Source organism: Dermacentor variabilis, chromosome 2 (assembly GCF_050947875.1).
Source record: "Dermacentor variabilis isolate Ectoservices chromosome 2, ASM5094787v1, whole genome shotgun sequence".
In the NCBI taxonomy this organism is placed as follows: Eukaryota; Metazoa; Arthropoda; class Arachnida; order Ixodida; family Ixodidae; genus Dermacentor; species Dermacentor variabilis.
The window spans coordinates 99,851,280-99,873,087 of NC_134569.1; the positions used below are offsets into that span (position 1 = coordinate 99,851,280).

At 48.3% G+C, this 21,808-nt stretch overlaps 1 protein-coding gene across 2 annotated transcripts in view; it reads right to left on the reverse strand.

Annotated features, from left to right (window-relative positions):
- Nucleotides 1–21,808, reverse strand: part of Frl (formin-like protein) — a 306,989-nt gene that overhangs the window by 47,750 nt on the left and 237,431 nt on the right. Inside the window, exons 2-11 of one of the 2 annotated variants that reach the window (XM_075681479.1) lie at nucleotides 11,821–11,904; nucleotides 10,274–10,360; nucleotides 6,865–6,944; nucleotides 5,477–5,560; nucleotides 4,856–5,060; nucleotides 3,844–3,920; nucleotides 2,182–2,353; nucleotides 1,452–1,712; nucleotides 669–705; nucleotides 505–557 (exon numbers count right to left, since the gene is read on the reverse strand). In XM_075681479.1, coding sequence (XP_075537594.1) covers nucleotides 505–557; nucleotides 669–705; nucleotides 1,452–1,712; nucleotides 2,182–2,353; nucleotides 3,844–3,920; nucleotides 4,856–5,060; nucleotides 5,477–5,560; nucleotides 6,865–6,944; nucleotides 10,274–10,360; nucleotides 11,821–11,904 — 1,140 coding nt within the window. Of the gene's footprint in view, nucleotides 1–504; nucleotides 558–668; nucleotides 706–1,451; nucleotides 1,713–2,181; nucleotides 2,354–3,843; nucleotides 3,921–4,855; nucleotides 5,061–5,476; nucleotides 5,561–6,864; nucleotides 6,945–10,219; nucleotides 10,361–11,820; nucleotides 11,905–21,808 lie in introns of both variants that reach the window. The other variant, XM_075681478.1, reaches the window with a different exon arrangement.

The window sequence follows — 21,808 nt, forward strand, 5'->3', positions numbered from 1 at the left end:
GCACTGTAAAAACATATAGTGATGCCTTTTAGCCTATAATATAAACAACATTTAGCAGCATAGACAGAACTTTACTTCAGAGAGACATTTTCAACTCATATTTGATTTCATGTTTCCAGCCTGATGTGTAATTTTCTTTAGAGAATGCTCTCATAGGACAAACAAGATATCGGGGGCTATTCTGTAATTGAGGTACACAACCCTTGGCAATGCCGTGGTCATGGTGATGTGGGTGTTGGCAATACTTGAAAACAGTACATTGTGGAGATTTCAATCTGTTGCTTTCAAGAGGCACCTACGACCAGCAGTTATGGTGCAGCGGTGGAGTGTGAAAACAATGCCTTTGCCCACTTATGAAGTGTTCATATTCAATGCTAATAGGCAATGCCCTATACTGTAGCACAGAATACCTCGCTTTCCTTTAGAAACCAATTTAGTACATGCATAAACCATGGGAAAAATTTGACCAAGCACTGCTACAGGAACGGGATGGTAGACACTTACTATTAACTCCCGATTTTCCTTGTCAAGAATTTGTAGTTGTGTTTCAAGCTCCACTGTAAGGGGGAAAATTGGCAGGCATGTAATAACGCAAGCTGTTTAAAAGACAACTTTACTTTGAGAAGGTAGACAAGCTAATTAAAAAAGAGAGACAAAAACACACTTACCTAGCTTTGCCATCATCTCATTTTCAAGCTCATGTGCCTGAAATAAACAAATAAGAACTTGAACTACACTTACCAACACTGACTCCATGTGAAATTCCAGATTCCATTCAGTTTGTTTCCGTAACTTACCATCGCTTTTGATAAACATTGCAGTACCTAACACCCAAGCATGGTGCATGGTGCATGGGCCACCATGCACTGTCCCCTATAGAGCTTTGAAAGTTCTCTAGTGTGGCCTATAACTTTCAGGCATACCATTAACTCTTTTTCATGACTGATTCAATTCAGTTATGTGCGCTGCTACATTTTGCTTGATATATGAGCCACATGTTTGCCAAGTCAGAAATAATGAGAGAAATGCCAAAAGAAAACTTGGGAAGCTAAATGAACAGGCATCCTACTGTGCTGTCTTCCACAACAGCAAAGAGCCAGGAGGAGTTGGTAATTAACCAAGGCACTTATTAACAATGTTTTTATTACATAAGTGCTATCAGAGTTCTGTCATGGCTGTGGTCATCTTGTTATCATCCCGATCTCAGTTACTTTGTCCTGAGGACACTGTTGCGTGACTTATAGAAGTTGGGTGCTGAAGTGCACTCCTGTGCATCCAATCACTAAACCTTCTTTCTAAGCAGTGCTAAACTTGCCCCTGAACTTGCACATTATATAGCAAAAACATACAATTGTCTTCACCTTACTTTTTGTACTGTCTGTACTCCCTTAATTGCATTCTGATTGCACCAGAGTAAACAAAAAAAGTGGAGGCAAGAGAATAGCGCTTACCCGTGAAATCTGGGCTTCTAACTCGGTGACCCGGTCTATGGCAGCACTCTTGGTCTCAGAGTCCTCCATGAGGGCATGCACGTCAAAGACATTGTCAAGATATGCTGAGATCTGCACTTTAAGCTCCTCACTCTCAGTTGAGCGTAATCTTTCTAGGTACTCGTCTAAACCCAGGAAGGTGAATTCATACTGCAGGTGCACCCGAAAGTTCATGTCATCAACTGAGTGAACAACAATGTTGATGAACTGCATACAGGCAACCTGTAAGAAAGATTGAAAAACAAAAATGCATAGTCACGCTATTGCTACACTATTAATGAAATTCATCTGCAAGATGACTGATGAGGCTTTGATTTGATTTCACTTTTTGTTCTCATTGGACAATAATACGCTACCCACGAATGAATGGCACAAAACAAGCGGTAGTTGAAGAAATCCTTAGCACAACGCACACACACAATGGATAAGGAAAGGCATCAACCGCTGCTTTCTCCAATGCATTCTTTCTTTGTGCCCCTTGAAAACAGTCTCTGCTAGCAGTTTTCATTGAACATGAAAGAGCTCTTGCTGGAAGAGTTTCCATATCACGAATACAAACAATGTAACAGTTAATGCATCTTCACACTCAAGGACACTGTGTTTCTATTGTGCTTTCTTTAACTTAAGTGACTATTCGCATTTTGGCAGTTACTTCTGACATTGCTATTAAGATAGGAAATTATGCACATACCATGAAGTCAATATTAAACGTCTCGTAGTCCCGGAAATCATCCATGAGTGTCTTGAACCTCCGCGGTTCACAGCATACAGTCTTGAAGTTGTCAAAAGCATTAAGGATGATCTGGTGTCCACCTTTCACGAGGCAGATGGCAGCCAGCAGTTCCAGCACCAGGGCTTTTGTTCTGAGTATATGCAGGGAGGACAAGAATATGAGACATGTTTCAGTGCATATTGATAGTTAAAACTGTGGCTGCATGCGCTACATAAAAAGAAACATCCATTGGATACTGCATGTGCAGCAAAAATGGGTTTCTCAACCAGTGCTACATTCTAAGCAGTAGCCTATAGCCAATTATAGATTCACAAGTTTAAATCTTGCCCAAGGCACTGCATGAGGACTGAGAAGCTGCAGTTTTAGTTGAGCTCTGGTTTAAGTACTGTTAACTGTACATATAAAAAAGGAAAAGTGAGAAAATGTTACAGGTGTCAGCCTGTTAATATACTGTATGCCTTTGCTCCTAAATTGACTCATCGCCTTTTCCTGTCTGCTTGCATGTTTAGCTGCCTTGTCTATATGATGACACTGCAGCCACATGACACCAGCCAGTGCATGCATGTCCGGAAAGCATGGCGGATGCTCAGCATCATTCACTTAAGACTCGCATGTGTTACAATGCTCATATTAGTGCACACTTGTGTCTGTCTGCTTCACTGCTTGCAACTACCTGCAGCAACAACTCTGAACAAAGTGGAGGATTGTTTTAGCCACAGTCAGATCTAGCTTTGCAAAGACATACTGGCAACTGCTTATATGTGGTGCGGGTAGGTTGTATGCTCTATGCATGCATGAAGCTTAGATGCTGTTTCACATTCCCCTCTGGTGAAATTCACGGTAACATCGCACCATCTCTGAAGGTGAAGCTATACTAGTCGATTCTTGTTCATGTTATGTCCAATGCTGCAACTGGCTGGAGCTGAACTTGCAAAGTACTGGCTATCATCAGCAGAAGATGCTTATTCGTTTATATACATTCATTTTAAATAACTGCAACCCTTGTTTCTCTGAAGAAAGAGCACCTCAATAAAGCAGCCACGGTTAGGCAATCCAGAAGCTGAAAGTAGGAAAGCCAAAAAATATGGCTTTATATAGAACTATTCATTCAACAGCCTTAACCATACGCTCTTTTTTTTAAAATGTAAACATCAACGTGTGAAGATGTGTCAAGTGGCAACTTTTTTAAAGGTAAGTTATGAGCAGCAATGACAGAAACAAAATGTGAATTTTTCAACTAGTTACACAAAAGTGTTAACACATCAAGCAGCAAACTATTTCTGTCAGAACACATAACCAATGACAGGTATGCATTAAGCCTCAGAATGATAATCAGTGTAATGTCATTCAAATCTACCGAAGAAGAGTCTACCAATTGTGTAAACAAAAAATTGCATCATGATTGTTCAACAAGAAAATCATATATAACATAGGGAACAGACTAAACATATGCTCTGAGAATTACATATAAAACATACAGATTAAAAATCAGAGCGGACTGCTTCATGATGACAGGAGAAAATGATCAGGCAGAGGATAAAAAAAAATATGAAAAAACAGGGTGATTTAAGATGTGACATTAACAAGTGAAAACAGGTAAAATCCAATGTGCATACTTACCGTAAGCTCTTGTGGTTTAAACTCAGGGCTATAGAGTTTATTGCTTGAGTGTGTTCAATCACCATGTTGAAGCCAAACTGCAACAGGGGAGGTAAGAAGTACAGATGAACTCGGTGAAGAAAAATGGCAAGAAAGACTCTTTCAGTAGCTTAGCTGGATGTGGAATGAGACCTTACAGTGTAACTGTCACAATAATGGTGAAGGATACCAGCTTCGCTCCTACTTTTCAAGTTTCATTTCCTACTGCATTCTGACAAAGTAGAACCGACTTGACTAATCCAACCTCATTTACGAAAGCCACTTAACTGCAAAAGCACCGAAGTGTGTATCTGCCACAGGGACGTGACAGGGACATAAGACAGCGCAAATTTTCAACTGACATTTATGAAATAAACGTCAGTTGAAAGTTAGCGCTGTCACGTCTCTGTCACGTCTCTGTCTTTTTGAATGGCGCTAAAGGCTTTGCCGTAATGAGTGAACTATTTAACCAGTTCCCCATTTATTGTGATACCTGAGTTGCCTTCACGATATAACTTTCCTCGCTTTAAGAGCAGCACACAAATAGCACTTTATTTAAACACACACGGCTAGATATCTAAAAAAAATATAAGCGAAGAACCCGTGGCCTGCTAAAGTGAAGAGAAGTGGAGGGAGGGAAAGGTGAGGAAGACTGCTGTGGAGCAGCAACGCTCCATCAGCAGACATCAGAAACACGGCCCAGACGACGAAGCAATCATCGCCAAAGCGGGCTTCGCCGCAACTAGAGTGAGCACGCGGGGAAGCCCATCGCCACGAGATGGCACAGTGGGCCCCGCTACAGCACAGACGCACGTCAAAATTCCTGTGTCACATGCGAGCGGCTGGTTGGATGGGTGGGTGAGCACGTGAAAGAGTGAAAGAATGGTAAGATGAATTAGAAATGACGCCGTTTTGCGCGTGATGGGACTGGTTTAGCGCCAGGTTAGATGAAAATCGGAAAGGAAAAGGAAGGAATAGAGGAGTAAGCGCTTACCTTGTTGTTCATAATGGCCCGCAAGCACATGATGCAGACATGAATGTCGTCCTCCGCCTCGCCCATGTGCAGCTTGGCAGCATGGCGCGAAGCACGTTTCAGACGCGGCGTGTCAACCTCCAGAATAGACTTGCGGCAGTTGACCGGACTCGCCGGGTATCCGTTCTCGGAGGCCGTGGCAGACATCGCGGCCTCACGGTCGTACCTGCGTCATGCGCATGTACACGTGATGTAGCTGTCTCTGTGCAACGCAATGCTCAAGGCCAGTTGTTCGACCCGTTCCCTCTAGAACGAAACACTAACGAAAGAACAAACGAAGAGGCCAATACAAAAGGAGAGAACGGGAAGGACGCTGCTCTCACTGAGCAGAGCGGCACCAATTATGCCATTTTCTTCGCGATCAAGGCAGAGAAAGACAGAGCATCCCGTCCACGAGCTCCTTTTTTTTTTTTTTTTTGCGGTCCTGTCACTCGCACTTTCTAACTGCATTGTGCTTTACAACCATCCCACGAGCCTGCTAAAAGCCATCGACACGAAATATAGACACGTGCCGTCGTAGTACAAGTTGAGCTCACGAGAAGCCCGCAATTTGCGCCCAACATACAATAACATGAGACTCACCTCAGGAATCCAAGCTGGAAAGTCAGGTAGTCAATGAGCACTTCGAGCCCTTTGTTCTGTTCGTCAAGAAATTCTCTCACCCACCTAAAAAAAAGTCGGAAGAACGAAACGAAAATTGACGCAATGCATATAAACGCCACGCTATACATCCGCATCAATGCACGGGCCCTATAGCTGTCGTATAAGACCCCATGTTATCAAATCACTGCCTCGTGGAAGTTCAAACTTTACATGTGGCGCCACGTGACTTCAAAGTCATCTTGAAGTTGTCGCGGCTTCGATACATTGAACGCTGCCGCAATACAACACGACGACTTCTTTCATCGCACTGAATTTGTCCAGCGAGCCTCAAGATGTGATGCGTTCGGTCAGGACGGCATAACTTCAACCAATACCGTACTTCGTCTGATATAGTCCCTGGGTTGAAAGAACACACGCCCTCGGAACATATGCCGCGCAGCGTGATTACACGAATCACGACAAAGCCCAAGGCACGCATTCGCGATTTTGTGTATCCCTGGCAGTGCAGAGTTTATAGACAGTACATACTTTTTTACTATCGAACTGGGTAGCTCTTCGATGCTTAACTCGCGAACAGTGTCCGTAGGAAAAGTAATTTTGTGCTTTATTGTCGCCCGAGGCCTCTAGCACCAATGTACGTTCGCGCGTCGTTTAGCACGCGTGGCACTCGTTAAAGGGACATTACACACGCAATTTAGACAGGCAAATAATTCTTTAAAACTTACATATTTTCCTACAATCTACGGGAGCATGCCGATGCTTACTGGACGAAATAAGACGGCAAAAACTTCGTCAATCTCGAATTTCGCTCCGAAACGCCAGCGCTGGTATATGTCAGTGCGACGTCACGGATTTCAATATACCTTAATTTTTTTTTTGTTCGTACCATAGCCACGTGCTAAGTCCATTCATTGGCTGTATTGGAATTTAGCGTATTCCTTCTTTAGCGATAAGGAATTACCTAACTAGGCCCGAGCAGACATCAAAATCCGTGACGTCACGGCGAATTAGTGCGCTAACTACAATGCGGCGTCGCCACCAGTCTTTCGGGGTTTTTTTTTTTTCTTCTCTTTTGCGCCTTTTCTGGCTTACAAAGTCTATTTTTCGCGCTCACGTGCTCGGTGTACCATTCCCTGGGTACGCCACTGAAGGGAAGTACGAGTGGCACTAAACGCGCGTTCCAAATCGAAAGGCATCTTCGACTACGTCGCCTTCACAATCTCATATGCTCCCTTCACCAGTGGTCGAAGGATACTTGAGGACAACAGAATTTAACTGTACCACGCAAGCTGGTTTAGGTAACGAGTCTCTAGCAAGAGGGTGGGGTAGAAGGGGGACGTAGAGAATATTCAGTGTCGAACACTTACTCAATGTTGTTTGTCCTCAACGAGATCTCTAGGTCCCGTAGAACCTGAGTGGATTTAGAGTCTCCCAACATTCGTCTTCTCTGAAAGGCAATAGGGGGCGGAGCCAACTGCAATCAGCATATACACGGAGAACGCTGGGTCACACAGATCACGCGCGCACAGCTCTCGTAGCAAGCTTCGCACGCCATTCCAAGTAACACAATATTGGATAGGATTAAAGGTTTATTCCGTGGCATTAAATATTGGCACACTGTACGGTAATCTGTCAGTTATACCACCGTACCTCACACGCCTTGTACGACTCGCATGAAACCAACTTTGAGCTGAGGAATCGAAATCTATGAACATGACAAAAAGAAAAGAAACGAATTTTTTTCTTCTTTTGACAGTAAGCACTTTGCGTTGCGTGTTTCAAAAGACGTCGTAGTAAAAAAAAAATTAATCCGTCAGGCGTTTTTTTTTTCTTCGTTTGTGCTCTATCTAGACACATCTAAGCGCACGCGAGGAATTACGTTGAATATCAATGATCTCAGGTGTGCAACTGGCCAAAGCCAGCCATAATATTGCGACGGAAGATATTTCTCTCACCAGGTGCAAAAATTAAGCCACGAAAACAACAAATTGAAAAAACTACACAGCAATGATATAATGACATCAACTATGTCATATTTTTCCTGTAACTTTGCAACAGGATACTGAGTACCAAGCAAACTGCACTCAACAACGCTTTCCGCCGAACCGGTCTTCCCGTTGACCACTTCTTAAAAGATTAAACTGCCTCATATGGCGAGCCTGTGGCACTGGTACGTGTCACTGATCACGTGAGCACAGTGTGACGTGGCGTCGCGTGTTTTGCCTCTCCGAGAAGCGACACGCGGGAACGATCATTACTACGTAGCTTGCATCAATCACACTCGCGCTAAAAATATGCAACGGCTAAATGCAAATTCAAAAGACACAGTGCTCACAAAGTGTGTGTGTGCATGTGTGACATTATACACAAGCACATGCACAGTGCTCACATGCATATACAACACTACATGTGGATCGTGCAGCCTATCCGACACAAATTCAAAGTAATTATTTAGAGAGGTGCCATGCGCGCGTGAAGGTATATTACACATTTTGTTACTATGTTAAACCAAACCAGAGACGAAGGAGAAAAGAACAGGTCGCAGGCATCCGCAACAGGTGATGTCTAAACAATGCATCCTGAGAAGTATTTAGTAACAGCGCAAAAAGAAAAAAAAATCGCTATGCGCTGGAAATCCCCTACGCGTTGAATCAGCTCGCGCACAACTTCTGACACGGTTCGTGCGTTCTCCTCGCATTTAGTGAACGTTCTGTTAACGCGAGAGCGATTCCCAATTACGCATTTCTGAAGGCACGCATTTTAACATCATCTGTTCGCGACGGCATTACATACCGGGTGATTTTCACTGGAAACAGGCTTGTTAAACGTCTCTAATGGCCAGATTGTGTCAAGTCAGCTGGCTTAATTGAGAAGGTGAGCATCACTCGCGCCAAAAATCGAAGTACGATGTTAGCTAATCCCAAAGTGTTCACTAGTTAACTACGTAGTTATTCGATTTGGGCCACGGGTCCGAACTGCGCAGAGTCGAAGCCCTGGAGTATGCTTATATCCCTTTAGCAAACATAAATCCCGCGCTCAGCGTAAGTTCCGAGAAATACGTCCCTCAAGTTCTGCGGCGAACTGCATCGAAGTTAAACATTTACCGGTGCTACCGAGTTCACGAAGGAACCGTGAAGAGCATCCGTTACCGGTTATTATTAGCGTGCAGTAGAACTGAGATATTAACCGCGAAAATATACAGCTCAGTGCGTGCGTTTCACGCCAAACGGGCGGCTTTGTGATGGTGACCCTGAGACCTGTTCCTTCGCTCCTTTTTTTTTTAGTCAGTGAACGCTCTCTTACTGGGGAAGCGCTCGTCGCAAGGGGAGGAGAAACCGACAATCCAAGCCACGGGCGTTGGCTCGGTGCTTCAAACCAGTTTCTCTTCGTTCGGTTTTCTTTTTGTGCCTTTTCCTAAAGAGCAGTCTAAAGGTATACCCATTTCGAACAAGTTACTGTAACAAAAACGCGTACTTTACAACTGAAAATTATTCCATATATATATATATATATATATATATATATATATATATATATATATATTAATTCCGTCTGCAACAGAGATTGACCATTCCAGCGATTTCTCCTAACTTCGTCAATCGACAACTATCCCTGGTTCTCGTTTGCTTTGATTAGATCGTACGAGCGCAAATTCGCGTTGTCCTAGCTCCTTAGCTGCACTATGTGTGTGAAAAGGTGCACACCCGATATGCACCGCTTGCGTCGAGCGCTCGAGTACGTCCCCACGAGCACGCACAAAAACGTTACATAATCATTTCCACGAAAAAACAAGAAAAATAAAAGTCATGCACGCATTATGCAACGTCATCTGACGTTTTGGAAAGCAAAGGCACAGGTCCGCCTCTGCATTCCCCTTATTCGACGAAGAAATAGACACTATACCTTCTTAAATTTTGTTGTTATGGCTGACCTAGTATGTAAAACGGTTTAACAGATATCTCTCCGCTAGTAATTCCTCCGCCCTTTTTTTTCCTTTGCTGGTACCGGGGGGTGGGGGGCAGTGCGAGGGGATGGGGGGCGATTAATTAGGTAGGTCTCGGAAATAAATTTTCGTCTCACACCGGCGGTGCGTCAGATCTTCTCGTTCCCTTTAGCGTTTTCTTTTCATCTTTTTTTTTCATTATGCGAGCACTTCATCGTCAATAACGGGAGTACGAGTGTCCGGTGCCTTTGCGATCGCGAGTGAAACCGCATGCCCCCGTGGCTCACCAAAAGGCTCCCGAAACGGGCTTCGAGAACCGAATGCACGCACACACACAGAAAAAAAAAAAAAGATAAAAGGCAGTTCAAGTCAGATGCACAATGGCCCCTAAAACGAGCCGCATTCACAGAAAGTGACAACGCCGTTCGCATCACACGCTTAAATATTTACCCTCCACCGCTGGCAGTCCAAGAAGAAGAGCATTCGCGTGGAATGCAGATATGCACAGATGTAGAGAGAGAGAAGGAAAGAGGCGAGAAAAGAGGTGCGTTGCATTACACAGTGCTGGCTGTTAGTTACGGCGTTCCGCTAGAACCACACGCACAAATAAAAACAATACGCGTCACATTCCGTGAGGCGTACGTACTCCAAGAAGACCCCCTCTGTTAGTCAGTGTCCTCCACCACCACAGCACACACGCACGCAAAAAAACACCCCGCACAGTTAGTGAGGTCGATGCATGGAGGCAGAAAAACGCAGGCAGAAGAAGAAATGTATACCTGTATGGGTAACAATAATGTCGAAACGGCATCGTACACCATTTGATTATTTACCTTGGCGCTCCTGGAAGCTCGGGGATCAAGGTAGGTCTTTAATTTACGTAAGTAAAAGGAGGGGGGTTCTTTTGCGATCACTTTTTCCTACGCAGGGTGAAAGCGGGGACGGGAAAATGGCGAAGGCGGGGGCGTGGTCGACAGAGACGCCAATGCACATAGAGGGGGGAGGCCAGATTGGAAACGGGGCGGCAGGGAAGGATGGGAACAGGGAAAGAGAGAGAGAAAAAAAACACATATTAGTACAAAACACGAAACAGTTCGTTTAGCGCTAGATCATTATAAAACACAGGTCACCATCACATGTGGTGCGTAAGAAAAGCTGAAATGATCATTTTTTCGACAAGGCTGAGACATCGACTCACTTTCTATGCCGCAATAGGATGAGAATTTGGGCGAGTTAGGAGTGACTGCATTTTGTAACAACAGCGCAAGAAGCCAGAACACAAGGACGATGGATGCCAAGGGATAAGCGTCGACTCGCAACTAGGTTTCACTCACACTCAACGATCTATTATATGTGTACAAACAATATCAAATCAAAATCTTTCACATATGCACACGCTTGCCCCGTGTCCTCCTGTCGTGCACCACTCCTTTAGCAACGTAATTGCATCCCTCAATTTGGACGGCTTTCAAAAGTAACGCAAAACAAGTGTGCATGTCTCACTGTCGGCCACCAGCCTAAAAAAAAAAAAAAAAAAAGGCGCTTCCGGTACGGGAACGCGTAAGTGCCAACACGCGCTCACGAGGATTCTCGAAACGTGGGAAACTGCGATAAACTTGCAATATATCGCATCTCGTGCATGCTGCTTGTGGCAAAGAGGGTTAGGAGATGCGCTTCGTAGGTCGTATATGCAAGCTAAGATGCAGAATGCAACCGCATCGCGTACGGCCCATGGCGCCAAAAGAGTGCGCCCAGAGCTCTAGATGAAGGCTGGGCCTTTCTATACCTGGCATAACATCGCACACAATCGTTACTTTATGAGCGCTTTTGCTTTTAATATCGGCGTGCACAAATGTGAATACAGCGCATCGGAGGCTTAGGCGGTTTGTCCCTATTATTGGCGTTTGAAGTTATCTGTTCTATAACTACTATATACACTGCAAAATAACTTACACACTTTAAAGTGAATGACGGTGTATCTATAAGGCACACCCTTGCACAAAAAAAAAGTGTAAGAGTGAGTTACAGCTATAGTTATATAGTAGACATATTTACATCCCTCAACACGTTTAAGGGTCAAGTTATTTTACATTGTGTGCCAACAATGGCGAAGCTTCCTCCAAAGCAAGATACTCGTTGCAACGGAGCATGATCTCGGACATCTCAAGGCTGGTTCTTCAGACCAGCGAAAGGTCGAGGCAAACGGAGCAATGCACAGACCGTCAAAACTAACATCGGTGGCACATGCAGGCGCGGTATAGGTGCGTAACAGCATATACAGTCCACCGGGTTCTGCCGGACTCCACAGTCGAGCCGCACCCTGATGTGGGCGTGTCCAGCTGAGCCCACGGCCAAAAAGAGCAGAAGGGAAGTGACTTACTTGATCGCAAATCATGTCCCATTTTTTCTCGTCATCATACTGCTTGAGCAGTTTAGCTTTGTCTGGTGGCAGATCCATCGAATTCTGCGAGAGACGAAAAAGCAAAGGAGGAGAAAACAGAGCGCACGTTAGTGGTCACATGACGACTTAGTGAACTCGGTGGCACACCAAGAGACACGCACACCGATAGCAATACGGTAAAACCGAAGGCGAACAGAAACTATAAGGTGGAAAAGCGCAGGGATGCGAAAAATGCGAGCATACTTCCGTCATATTTTACTGTACATGGGGCCTCTTTCAATAGGTATTACCAAACGCTCCGGTATTACATAAAGGGGATGCATTGAAATCAACAACCGCGATTGTCAGTAAGCACGCACGCACGCACGCACGCACGCACGCACGCACGCACGCACGCACGCACGCGCGAATTGTCTGCGCAACCAAATACAAAAGAAATCGACAGCGTGGGCGCTCATCCATCCGCGGTGACCCACTTCGAACTTTCATCTTTCCAAGCCGGGCGAAGCGCGCGCCAGGCAGCGAGCGAGCTAGAGAGCACGCGATTTCGCTGTCCAGCGAGGGGCGCGCTCGGGCACGCAATCGTAAAAGCGCCGAGCTATGCAGAAAGTGACGCAGAGAGAGAGAGAGAGCGCGAGCGAATCGTGAGAGATTGGGGCACGCGACGACGAGCATTTTCCCAGGCCGGCCAGGAGGGAGTCGACGGGGTCGGCCGGCCGACCGACCGACTTTCGCCTCCCGATCAGTCAGCTTTCGTGTCGCCAAACCGAAGCGGGCGGCCGCGACCATGCACCACAAATCCCCGCGCGAAGTCCGCACGACGAATGGTGTTGGATTACGGGCCCCGGATTGGCGGCACCCTGTGGCATCGCGCCTGTGCATGCGGGCTTTCAGCGTAAGGGTGAGATTACGAGAAGCCAGACAGGAAAGCAGGCGCGGCCGATTGCCCAGAACACCAGCGCCGGCAAGAAATTAGGAAATAGCGCAGGAGTGACGGGAGCCAAATTAGCCTCGCGACGTGCATTCTGGGAATCGTGCGAAACTTCCCGCCGTCCACAGCTCTGGCGAGTGAACGGGGCGCAGCGTTCTGTTTGACATTCGAAGTGCCGAGAGCGAGGCAGGGCCGAACCGCCGTGTCTGGACGAGATGCATAATATAATAATAATATTTGGGGTTTTACGTGCCAAAACCACTTTCTGATTATGAGGCACGCCGTAGTGGAGGACTCCGGAAATTTTGACCACCTGGGGTTCTTTAACGTGCACCTAAATCTAAGCACACGGGTGTTTTCGCATTTCGCCCCCATCGAAATGCGGCCGCCGTGGCCGGGATTCGATCCCGCGACCTCGTGCTCAGCAGCCCAACACCATAGCCACTGAGCAACCACGGCAGGCAAGGACGAGATGCAAAACTCACTGCATGGCGCGGTGACTTCGAACCTTTTAGGCTCGCGTATACCATCAGCATATTTTGAAACGCAATCAGAAAGTAACTAACTGATCAGGACGCCTGTTATGCGTAATTACGTGCAATTGTGACGTTTAATCGCTCTTTATCCAGGTTCTAAGCACGCTGTAGTCCCGAATGTACGTTCCGGAGTTTTAATGAAACCACCGTATACAAATGCAGGCAAATCTGTGAACGCGACGACGCATTAATTGCAGCGGCTTCTTTACTTGTTCGCAGTTGAATTCAGGCTGAGTCTGCATGCGTCTATTTCCACGGCATGGACGGATCAAACATCAACAGAGGGCTATTTAAAAAAGCACCGTCAGCCATATTCACAGCCCACAGACTTTGACGTCGAAAGGAGACGCATGATTTGCAGCGCGTCACGAGGAGAGCTTGGCCATGTCGATAAGAGATGCGCAATGACACCGTTCAAGTAAGAACCCGTGGATGGACTTGCAGGTATTTAGTAGTAGCATATTAAACTACCCAGAAACAAGAGGAAGAAGCGGTTCCGAGCGAAATAACAACACATGTCGAAAAGAGGCAGAACTGCACATATAGTTTTCCAAAGAGCTTTCTGTTGGCAATACTGACGGCAACCATCACCAGTACGTCACGTGAAGAATATACGGACGTAACTGTGACGTCCTCTATGATGAAGGCTAGCTAACGTGGTGGCAACAGCGATGCACAACGCCCTCAGAATAACCGTCGAATCGGAAGTTTCGCTACCCTGATGCAGTGCTCTTCGACTATGCGCGTTCCCCAAGTCATGCATACCGGCGTTCGCGCTTTCGTGCCTGTATTACACACGCGAAGCAGCCTCATGCATTGTGTCGTCAGTAAAGCCCGCTGTTAGGAATGGCCTGCCAGGGTGGCAAAGTGCAAGTTACTTCAGCCCGCTGCACGTGTTTCGATCCAAACGGGGTGGTGGCGGCGCACTTCAGAGAACTGCAGATAACCGGCAGCCACGCGGCGAGGGGTCAGCTTAGGGGAGTTCTCGAGGGGAGGTAATTGGCGGAACCTCCCCATGCGCTTTTCGAGACACCAGACAATGTGCAGCGGCGGAGGCCGTTGTGCGAGGTCCGCTCTGGAATTTAGAGACGCCGGCTGGGTACGGGCGTGACCAGCTGACTACGGGAACGCCAGACAATGGATACCACGACGACTGCGCTGCAAAGGTCGTCGGCCCTCGGAGAGAGCACCGAAACCTGTGCGGCATGTGTGTGTGTAAAACCCCTACCCTTTTCTCATAAAGGCGACCACGAGGACTTTCTACGGTGACGTCGAACGATGACGTCGAACGATGACGTCGAACGGAGTGGTTATAAGCGGGTGTTGTCGGCTGCTAGGGTGTGCTCGTCGTCGTGCTCTGTGCTCGTCAATGCTGTGCTGTGTGCTCGTTTGCTGTATGCTTCGTTTTGCGGGCTCCATTTGGGAGTCACGCTAGACTGTCGATGCATGCCTTGTTTCAACTGTAAATAACATGTAAATAAATTCTGCTCGCCTAGTCCTGTCGCCCCAAGTTCCTCCGATCGTCCTACAAGCCCGACTCCAAATCTTACACACCGCCGCCCATTGCACTGCTTAACGAGTTTCACTCATATTCAAGCAAGGGAAGCTGATTTTGCTGGACCGAGCAGGTCGATAATTTCAAGGTCCGAGGACAAATGCACACTGTTGCATTTGACATGAGAAAGGCGGCTGGTCAGGTCGACAGGAAACTCCGGGAACAAGAAGCAGCTCCTAATGCGGCACACTCGCCAACTAGATGAGGCAACGAAAAACGCAGGCAGCGACTGCGTCGCTTCTTTTAAAAACAACGGGGCACCAATTAGCAGTTAAGGAGAGAGCGGGCCCAATTTCCTGGTGGTGCGCGCGCACTCTCAGTTCGTAGTGACGTCATGCGCCCGGTGACCTGCGGAGAGAAAGAGCAGCGCCCATACTGCACGCGACTTCGATTCAATTTGAACCGCGAGGGCATTAAACAAACATATCCTACGCAGCGTATCAAAAATGGTGATGTCAGCGCCAGCAGTTACGGTGGAAACTATACGCGAAGCGCTTCCCGCGCTGCGCGGCTCGGATTGTACATCTTTGCGCTGTTTGTACAAACGGGGAAAACAAAGAAAACGAGCAGAAAGGAACACCGAAAGAAAAGACTGCGCCGATTCCCCCCGCCCCCTGGCATCGTAAGGAGAAGCCCTTCAATACAAGGCTCTATCTGTATCAGTTATGGCACAGGAAGAGAACGACAAACATTTCCGCAATAACGGCAGAGCAGGATGGAGAGAGAGAGAAGGAAGCTGAGGGTGTGTCGCGACATGGTTCGCGGTACACGCATACGAAGAAGAAGCCCCGACACGCGCGCGGGGCGCAATTTCCGGAGGCAGCAGCAGCACCGGAGGAGGAGGAGGCCGTCGCGCCTCTGGCACGCGCGCGCACGTATACGCACGAACGTGCACGCGATGCCCGTTCTACCCTGCACTGTGGCAACGTAAACTACATAGAAGGTTACGGAGGCAGGAGACTCACGTGTGCACTTTAAGTAATAGTATTAGGATCGCTCTAGTACAGCCACATATCGTTTATCGCAAGGAAGAAGACGATCGACACGAAGTGGGAAATGATTAGGAGGTCGACCCGAACGGCGTATAGACACATACTGGCCAGCGAGTCAAGCACTATGACGAGCAGCATTCACTTGCGTGTGAGGCATCTGCAAACACCGGCAATGTGTCCAATTTCAGAGAGGCTATTGGAAATATCTGTGTTCCTTTGATAGTTTGTTGAAGTTCTACATAGGCAAGAAATGATGGGCTCCTCTGGCGGCGGTGGACCTTGGTAGCAGCTTCTCTATGTGTAGATCGATCTCGTACCATTTTCCTTAGCACGGACATTTCAGTCTTTAATTTTGGACTGTCCTTCGACGAGATTTGTACGCGGGCTGTCGTTCTCCAAATTCAGAGGAACAACTTTGCAAGAACGTAAGACAAGGCATGAACAACTTTGGTGACTGAATGGTGTGGCAATATAACCCGCACACACCCCATGTCATATAGTAAGGCGTGGCATATACATATACCTAAACATATATACGGGAATTTCCGCTCACGGGGTCGCCGGACGCCGACACCGGATTTTCTGCGACACGGCCGGGGTCCTTCATGCTATCGGGTTAAATGAACACCGGCGCATTGTTGGCGCTGCTCCGAGAGTGCGGGCCGCGATGCTGCGAGACTTACACGGTGACTACATACGGCACAGCCGCGCATTAAAGCCCGTGTTGGAAAAAAAAAAAAGATTTTCTTTTTGATGCGAAGGCATCAAATGGCCAATTGAGCGAGAAAGCCGGCGTCCGTCGTCTGGACAAACGAAAAAACGACACAGATTCCCGCTGGCTGCGACGCTACGTCACGAGCGCGCCTCGACGGAGCAGAGCGGGCGAAAGGGAACGCTTGCTGCCGCTACATACAGCGCGCCAGGTGTCGCGTGAGGGCATCGCCGCGACGCCACGTCACCCTCGCTCTAACAAGCATGCGTTATCCGCGCATTCCTTGGCCGCGAAAGCTGTCGCCTGCGTTCTCTAACTGCGCCTCCGTAATCGCTATAAAGAAATTAATGTGTAAAAATAGAGTAAATACGAAACGAAAAAGGTTGGCGGTGGTGATTTTCGAATATATATATATATATATATATATATATATATATATATATATATATATATATATATATATATATATATATATATATATATATACGACTCCACGCTCAGAAGCCGAGTGTCTTACCCACTGTGCTAAACTAGTGCCTCCTAGATAGCAGGCCTGAGCACTCTTCTTTATGACGTCGTGCTGCTTGGACCGCAATTTTTTTGGACGGCCAAACGACGTTACGGACTGAAGTGCACCGGCCTTGTGCTAGATTATCTAGGATGGCCAAGCGTCTCAACGCGCTCGCTTGCCCGCGAGGAGTTCATAAGTCGAAGGTCCGCTCAGCTAGCGGCATTCAATTGGACATTCATACTTTCACATTCGCAACTCATAAGCGCTTTTAGGTACGTGTAATCGGATTTTTTATTTCTCTCTTCCCAACGAAACATTCAAATGTCCCGTGAAAAGAGCGACTTCTTGTTAAGTGCGAATTTGCTCCACTTATAGAAAAGGGTTGCACCTGCCCCCACGTCGGCGATGAGTATAGCATGCAGCTCGAACCACGGGAGTGCTGTGCTCCCAACTGCCAAGGGGCGTGCTGGAAAAGTCAGCAAACGCAGCGGAACAAGAGGGTTGACACGCACGCACACACGCACGCAAACGCCACTGCCACAGCGGGTAACGCGCCAGACACGGCGCCCAAGCACTGGCGCACCCCACCCGGACGTTCATCTTGCGCTATCTTTACGAGCCGCCCGCCGCAGGCGCGACGCACGGACAGACGCGCTTGGCGCCTCCGTGGTGCGCGCCAGAGCCAGGCCAAACAAAACGCACCCAGTCACGGATCCGCAGACGAAGCGCGCTCCCCAGAGCGTTGCTCCTCCTCCGTACACACACACACACGTATACTCGGTCACAAGCACACAAGAGAAAGGAGCGCATTGTTTCCCAGCCATCGAAAGCAGCGGCAGCAGCATCGTAGCTTTCTTTACGACGTCGCAGCCGGAGGCAGCAGCACAATGTCTGCGTGATGATAACAGCGTCGGACGCCCCCTTCCTCATCGTGACCCGTGCGACAGCTCTGCAGTGGTGCTGGCACGTCGTGCGGTACACACACACACGACACGCAGGAGTCGCGCAAAACAAAAGTGCTGGCGCCCACTCCGAGGCTTGTCATTCGGGCGTCACTCAACGCGCAGAGACGAGCGGCGCCTGACGCTTTTATGCGCGACGCGCTTTGCGTTGCGACGACTGTGCGGAGGAGGAATCGCATGCCAAGGATGCGGGTTCGATTTCTTACGTGCGCGCCTGCACGGTACAAGCGCGCTTGAAAAGCACCTCGCTCCGCACCACCATCCACTGCGGCGTGCCAGGTCGACCCAAGGTGTGCGGCGTTCCGGCTTATATATGTGGCCAAGTGCTACGTCACGTATAGGCTGCAGTACCGACGTATATACGGGACGCGTTGTAAACCAGTACACGCAAACAACGGGACATTGGGGACGGCGCTCCTAACATCGAAAGCAGAAACGTATTATCATCTAGTCGCACATTCTGTAGGCGAATGATTTAACAAAGGAAGCGAATTTGTTATGCTGCTTCAACGCAGCATTAACGGAGCACAAGAGTGAATGCTGTCACAGCACCAGAGACAGCCGGCGCTGTTGCGTATTCGTTGACGCGCCGTGGTTTATTGAAATGGGTGGCACCTGAACGACGTCTTTGTACCATGTACTATCTCAAAAGAGATGGGCGAGGTCAGAATCTCCACAAATACAGCGCTACGACCGCGAGACCCAAACCGGGAAGTCCTCGAACTACAAGTTCAGGACGTTCGCCGTAGCGTGCTGCAGAGCTACTACGGACGAGAAAGTAAATGGAACTCAGCGCCGAGATCTATAACGGTGAACAAACATAAGGGACGGCCGAGTGGGCAAGTGAAAAAAGCAGCTATAGCTGTTTTGATCCGCATAGCCCTCGCACGGATTAGTCGTATACGCGTACACGCGTGAGCAACGTCAATGGCTTAGTTTGCTTGACCTATCGGTGCATTCGGATAACACCACCGCGGGTTCCTTTTTCCTTCACTCAATTTTACTCCTTACTTGGATAAGCGTCGAGCGGCACTTGTCACGCAGGAAAAGCTCTACTGTCCGGATCGCACGTCTCCATGCCACTGCTCGGAGGCATCTTAGGGCTAAGAACGCTTAAAGTATACCCCTTTTAAACAGCGAATCTACTTGGGCCTTGTGCGCGAAAAAAAAGAAGAAAATCCGAAAAGATACAAGAGGCCGTTCTGTCATTCATGTACGACATCGCTCCAGCAAAGGCCTTAAATGCGTTCGATATAGGCGGATGTGCTTAAATATGCTTCACCGCACTACGTCTGTGTACCGGGGAGAAGAATCCTGCTCGAACTGTCTATTGCATTGAAGCATACTGCTAACAGCATCTAACTACTGAATAATAAAAAAAAGAATATATACAAATAAAAGCAAAATTAGAAATAAGGAAACTAGTACATTTCTCGGAGAAATAAAAGCCTGTACGCCCCGAATTCCGATCATCATAAACCGTGTAACTACACGCCGCCCTTCACATCTGCATCAGCAAACATGCACCACGTATACATGGCTATACGCCTATACACCGCGCAAAGCAAGCAGCGATGTTCACTACAGACGCATGAGCGCTCTGACGTCGCCTCTGTGCAAAAGAACATCGTATGAAGGCGGTCTTTATAACAGACTCGAGATGGGGGAGAGTTAAAGTGTGCTAGAAGAGCTTCAAGTTAATCGTTTCTTTGTTTCGTTTATTCTGACGCGTGGCCACCCAGACCGAGACGATGTATAATTGAGTTACCACGGGTCTTGGACAAGGCGCAGCAGGGAAAAACAGCCAGCTCGTGTGCATTGGCACGCATGGTCGACCGCCGGCGGCCCGACACCGCAACCATCAATTACCTTCGCGCTCTGTTGTTATCGACAGCTGGGGGGAGTGGCTGGGAAAACTACATCCCTTCGTTTTGTCGTTCTGTTTTTCTTTCTCACGAGTTTCTTTAGCCGTTTCATTTGAATCTCGTCGCAAAATATAAGTTAAACAAGTGTCTTAATCAATGTTCCGCCATTAGTGAAGAGCGGGGTTGCACAGAGTAACGCCGTACTATGGTACGGCGTTAATCTGCAACCCCGCTCTTCACTAATCGCGGAACTTTGATTAAGAGAAAATAAACTTTATTGGTACGAAGGAACTCCGATTAAGACACTCAAATAGTGGGCTCTGGATAAATTCTGACCACCACGGGGATCGTTAGCTTGCGCCCAATTTAGCACGGTCGACGAGCGTTCTTGAATAGCGTTCTCGTCGGAGTGCAGCCGCCGATGGCGGGAACCGGACCCGCGACCTCGCGCTCGGCAGCACGACGCCATCCGAGCCACTGCGGCGCGCGCCTATGGACAAATGCGCAGCGCACCCTGCAATGCGGACCCAGATTCTCATTCATACGCAGTCAAACCATAGGTAAATTTTATAAGCAGCACGCAATGGTACGGGGAAGACTCAGTACGATTTATGGGTCCTAATCCATTTTCGAGCTGCTTGTAAGTTATAACCAAGGAGCATAGAATACGTGGTAAGAGCGGATCACAACCAATTTGCCCCCGGCTTCACTATCCTGCTATCAAGTTGTGTCAGAACTGTATATTATTAATGGCAAAGGCGCTGCAGTCCACCCTTTTCCGTGCAAAATACTACGCGAAGCCAGACTGAGTGGGTGCATCAGTGATTGATTCATACAACGAGAGTTACTGAAAGCACGGAAGAGCACGTTCCGGCGCAATTTTTGATCAAATGCAAGTAAGGTAGGCGCGCCAGGTGAAAGTTCACACAGAGGAGGGGGCAGGGGGGGGGGATATAGAGACGCGCTTGTACGAGCCGCTTCGAGCTCCACTAAGCCCTGACAGCGCACCATCCCGAGGGGATGGGGGGGGGGGGCACCGACGGCACAACTATACACATGCGCCTGTTCGAAAGCGTTCCTTTGCTCATACGCTTCCTCTTCACGTTCAGACTGGCTAAAAAGGTATGCGCGATAGGTACGCGACGGGGGCCTCCGGACAGGGAAGGGAGAGGAACCCGGCAGGAACGTGCTACGGGGCCGACTGTCAAGTGGGCAGGGAAGAGCACCATGCAGAGGGGGCACGCGGGGAGGTGCACGTGAAGGCTCCCCCTGGCCGCACGCGCGGATTCCACGCTGCACTGGTGGCGGCGGCGGCCACGCCAGTCTGGACGCCGCTGCTCGCCCAGAGACGCCGCGTCGTGAAGAAGATGCGACGGCCCCAAGGGAAAGGGATCGGCGAAGCTCGCGCGATAAACGGAAAAGACACCCGCCACTGCGGCGACCGCGGTGTCGGCGCACTTGATGCGCATACCGCGGCGGCGGGGGGCCGCCGGTATGCCGCGTTTTCCCGCACATAACGAGGTCCCCGCGGACGAGTGCGCTCGCCGGCTCGATCTGTAAGTGCATGCCTGACCCTACCTTTGAATTTTGACATTCGTAAAACGTCCCGCAGACCCGACCCAAGCATGGATGAGGAGGCGCATTTTCTTCTTATATTTTTTTTTAAGTCCTGCCCTGAGCAGACGCCTTTCGTGAGATACATACACATTTTATTGTCAACGATTACTTACCTTTAGACGCAGTGCGCATTCAGCAGCAAACTTGGAACAGTACAAATTGGCAAGCAACGCAATGTTTTTTTTTTAGAACACGCTGACTCTTTCAGGGACTTTGCTGTTGCCGATTTCGATTGCGTCGGATCCTTATCTGAATAAACAATCTGTGAGCGGCTACCCTCTGGTGT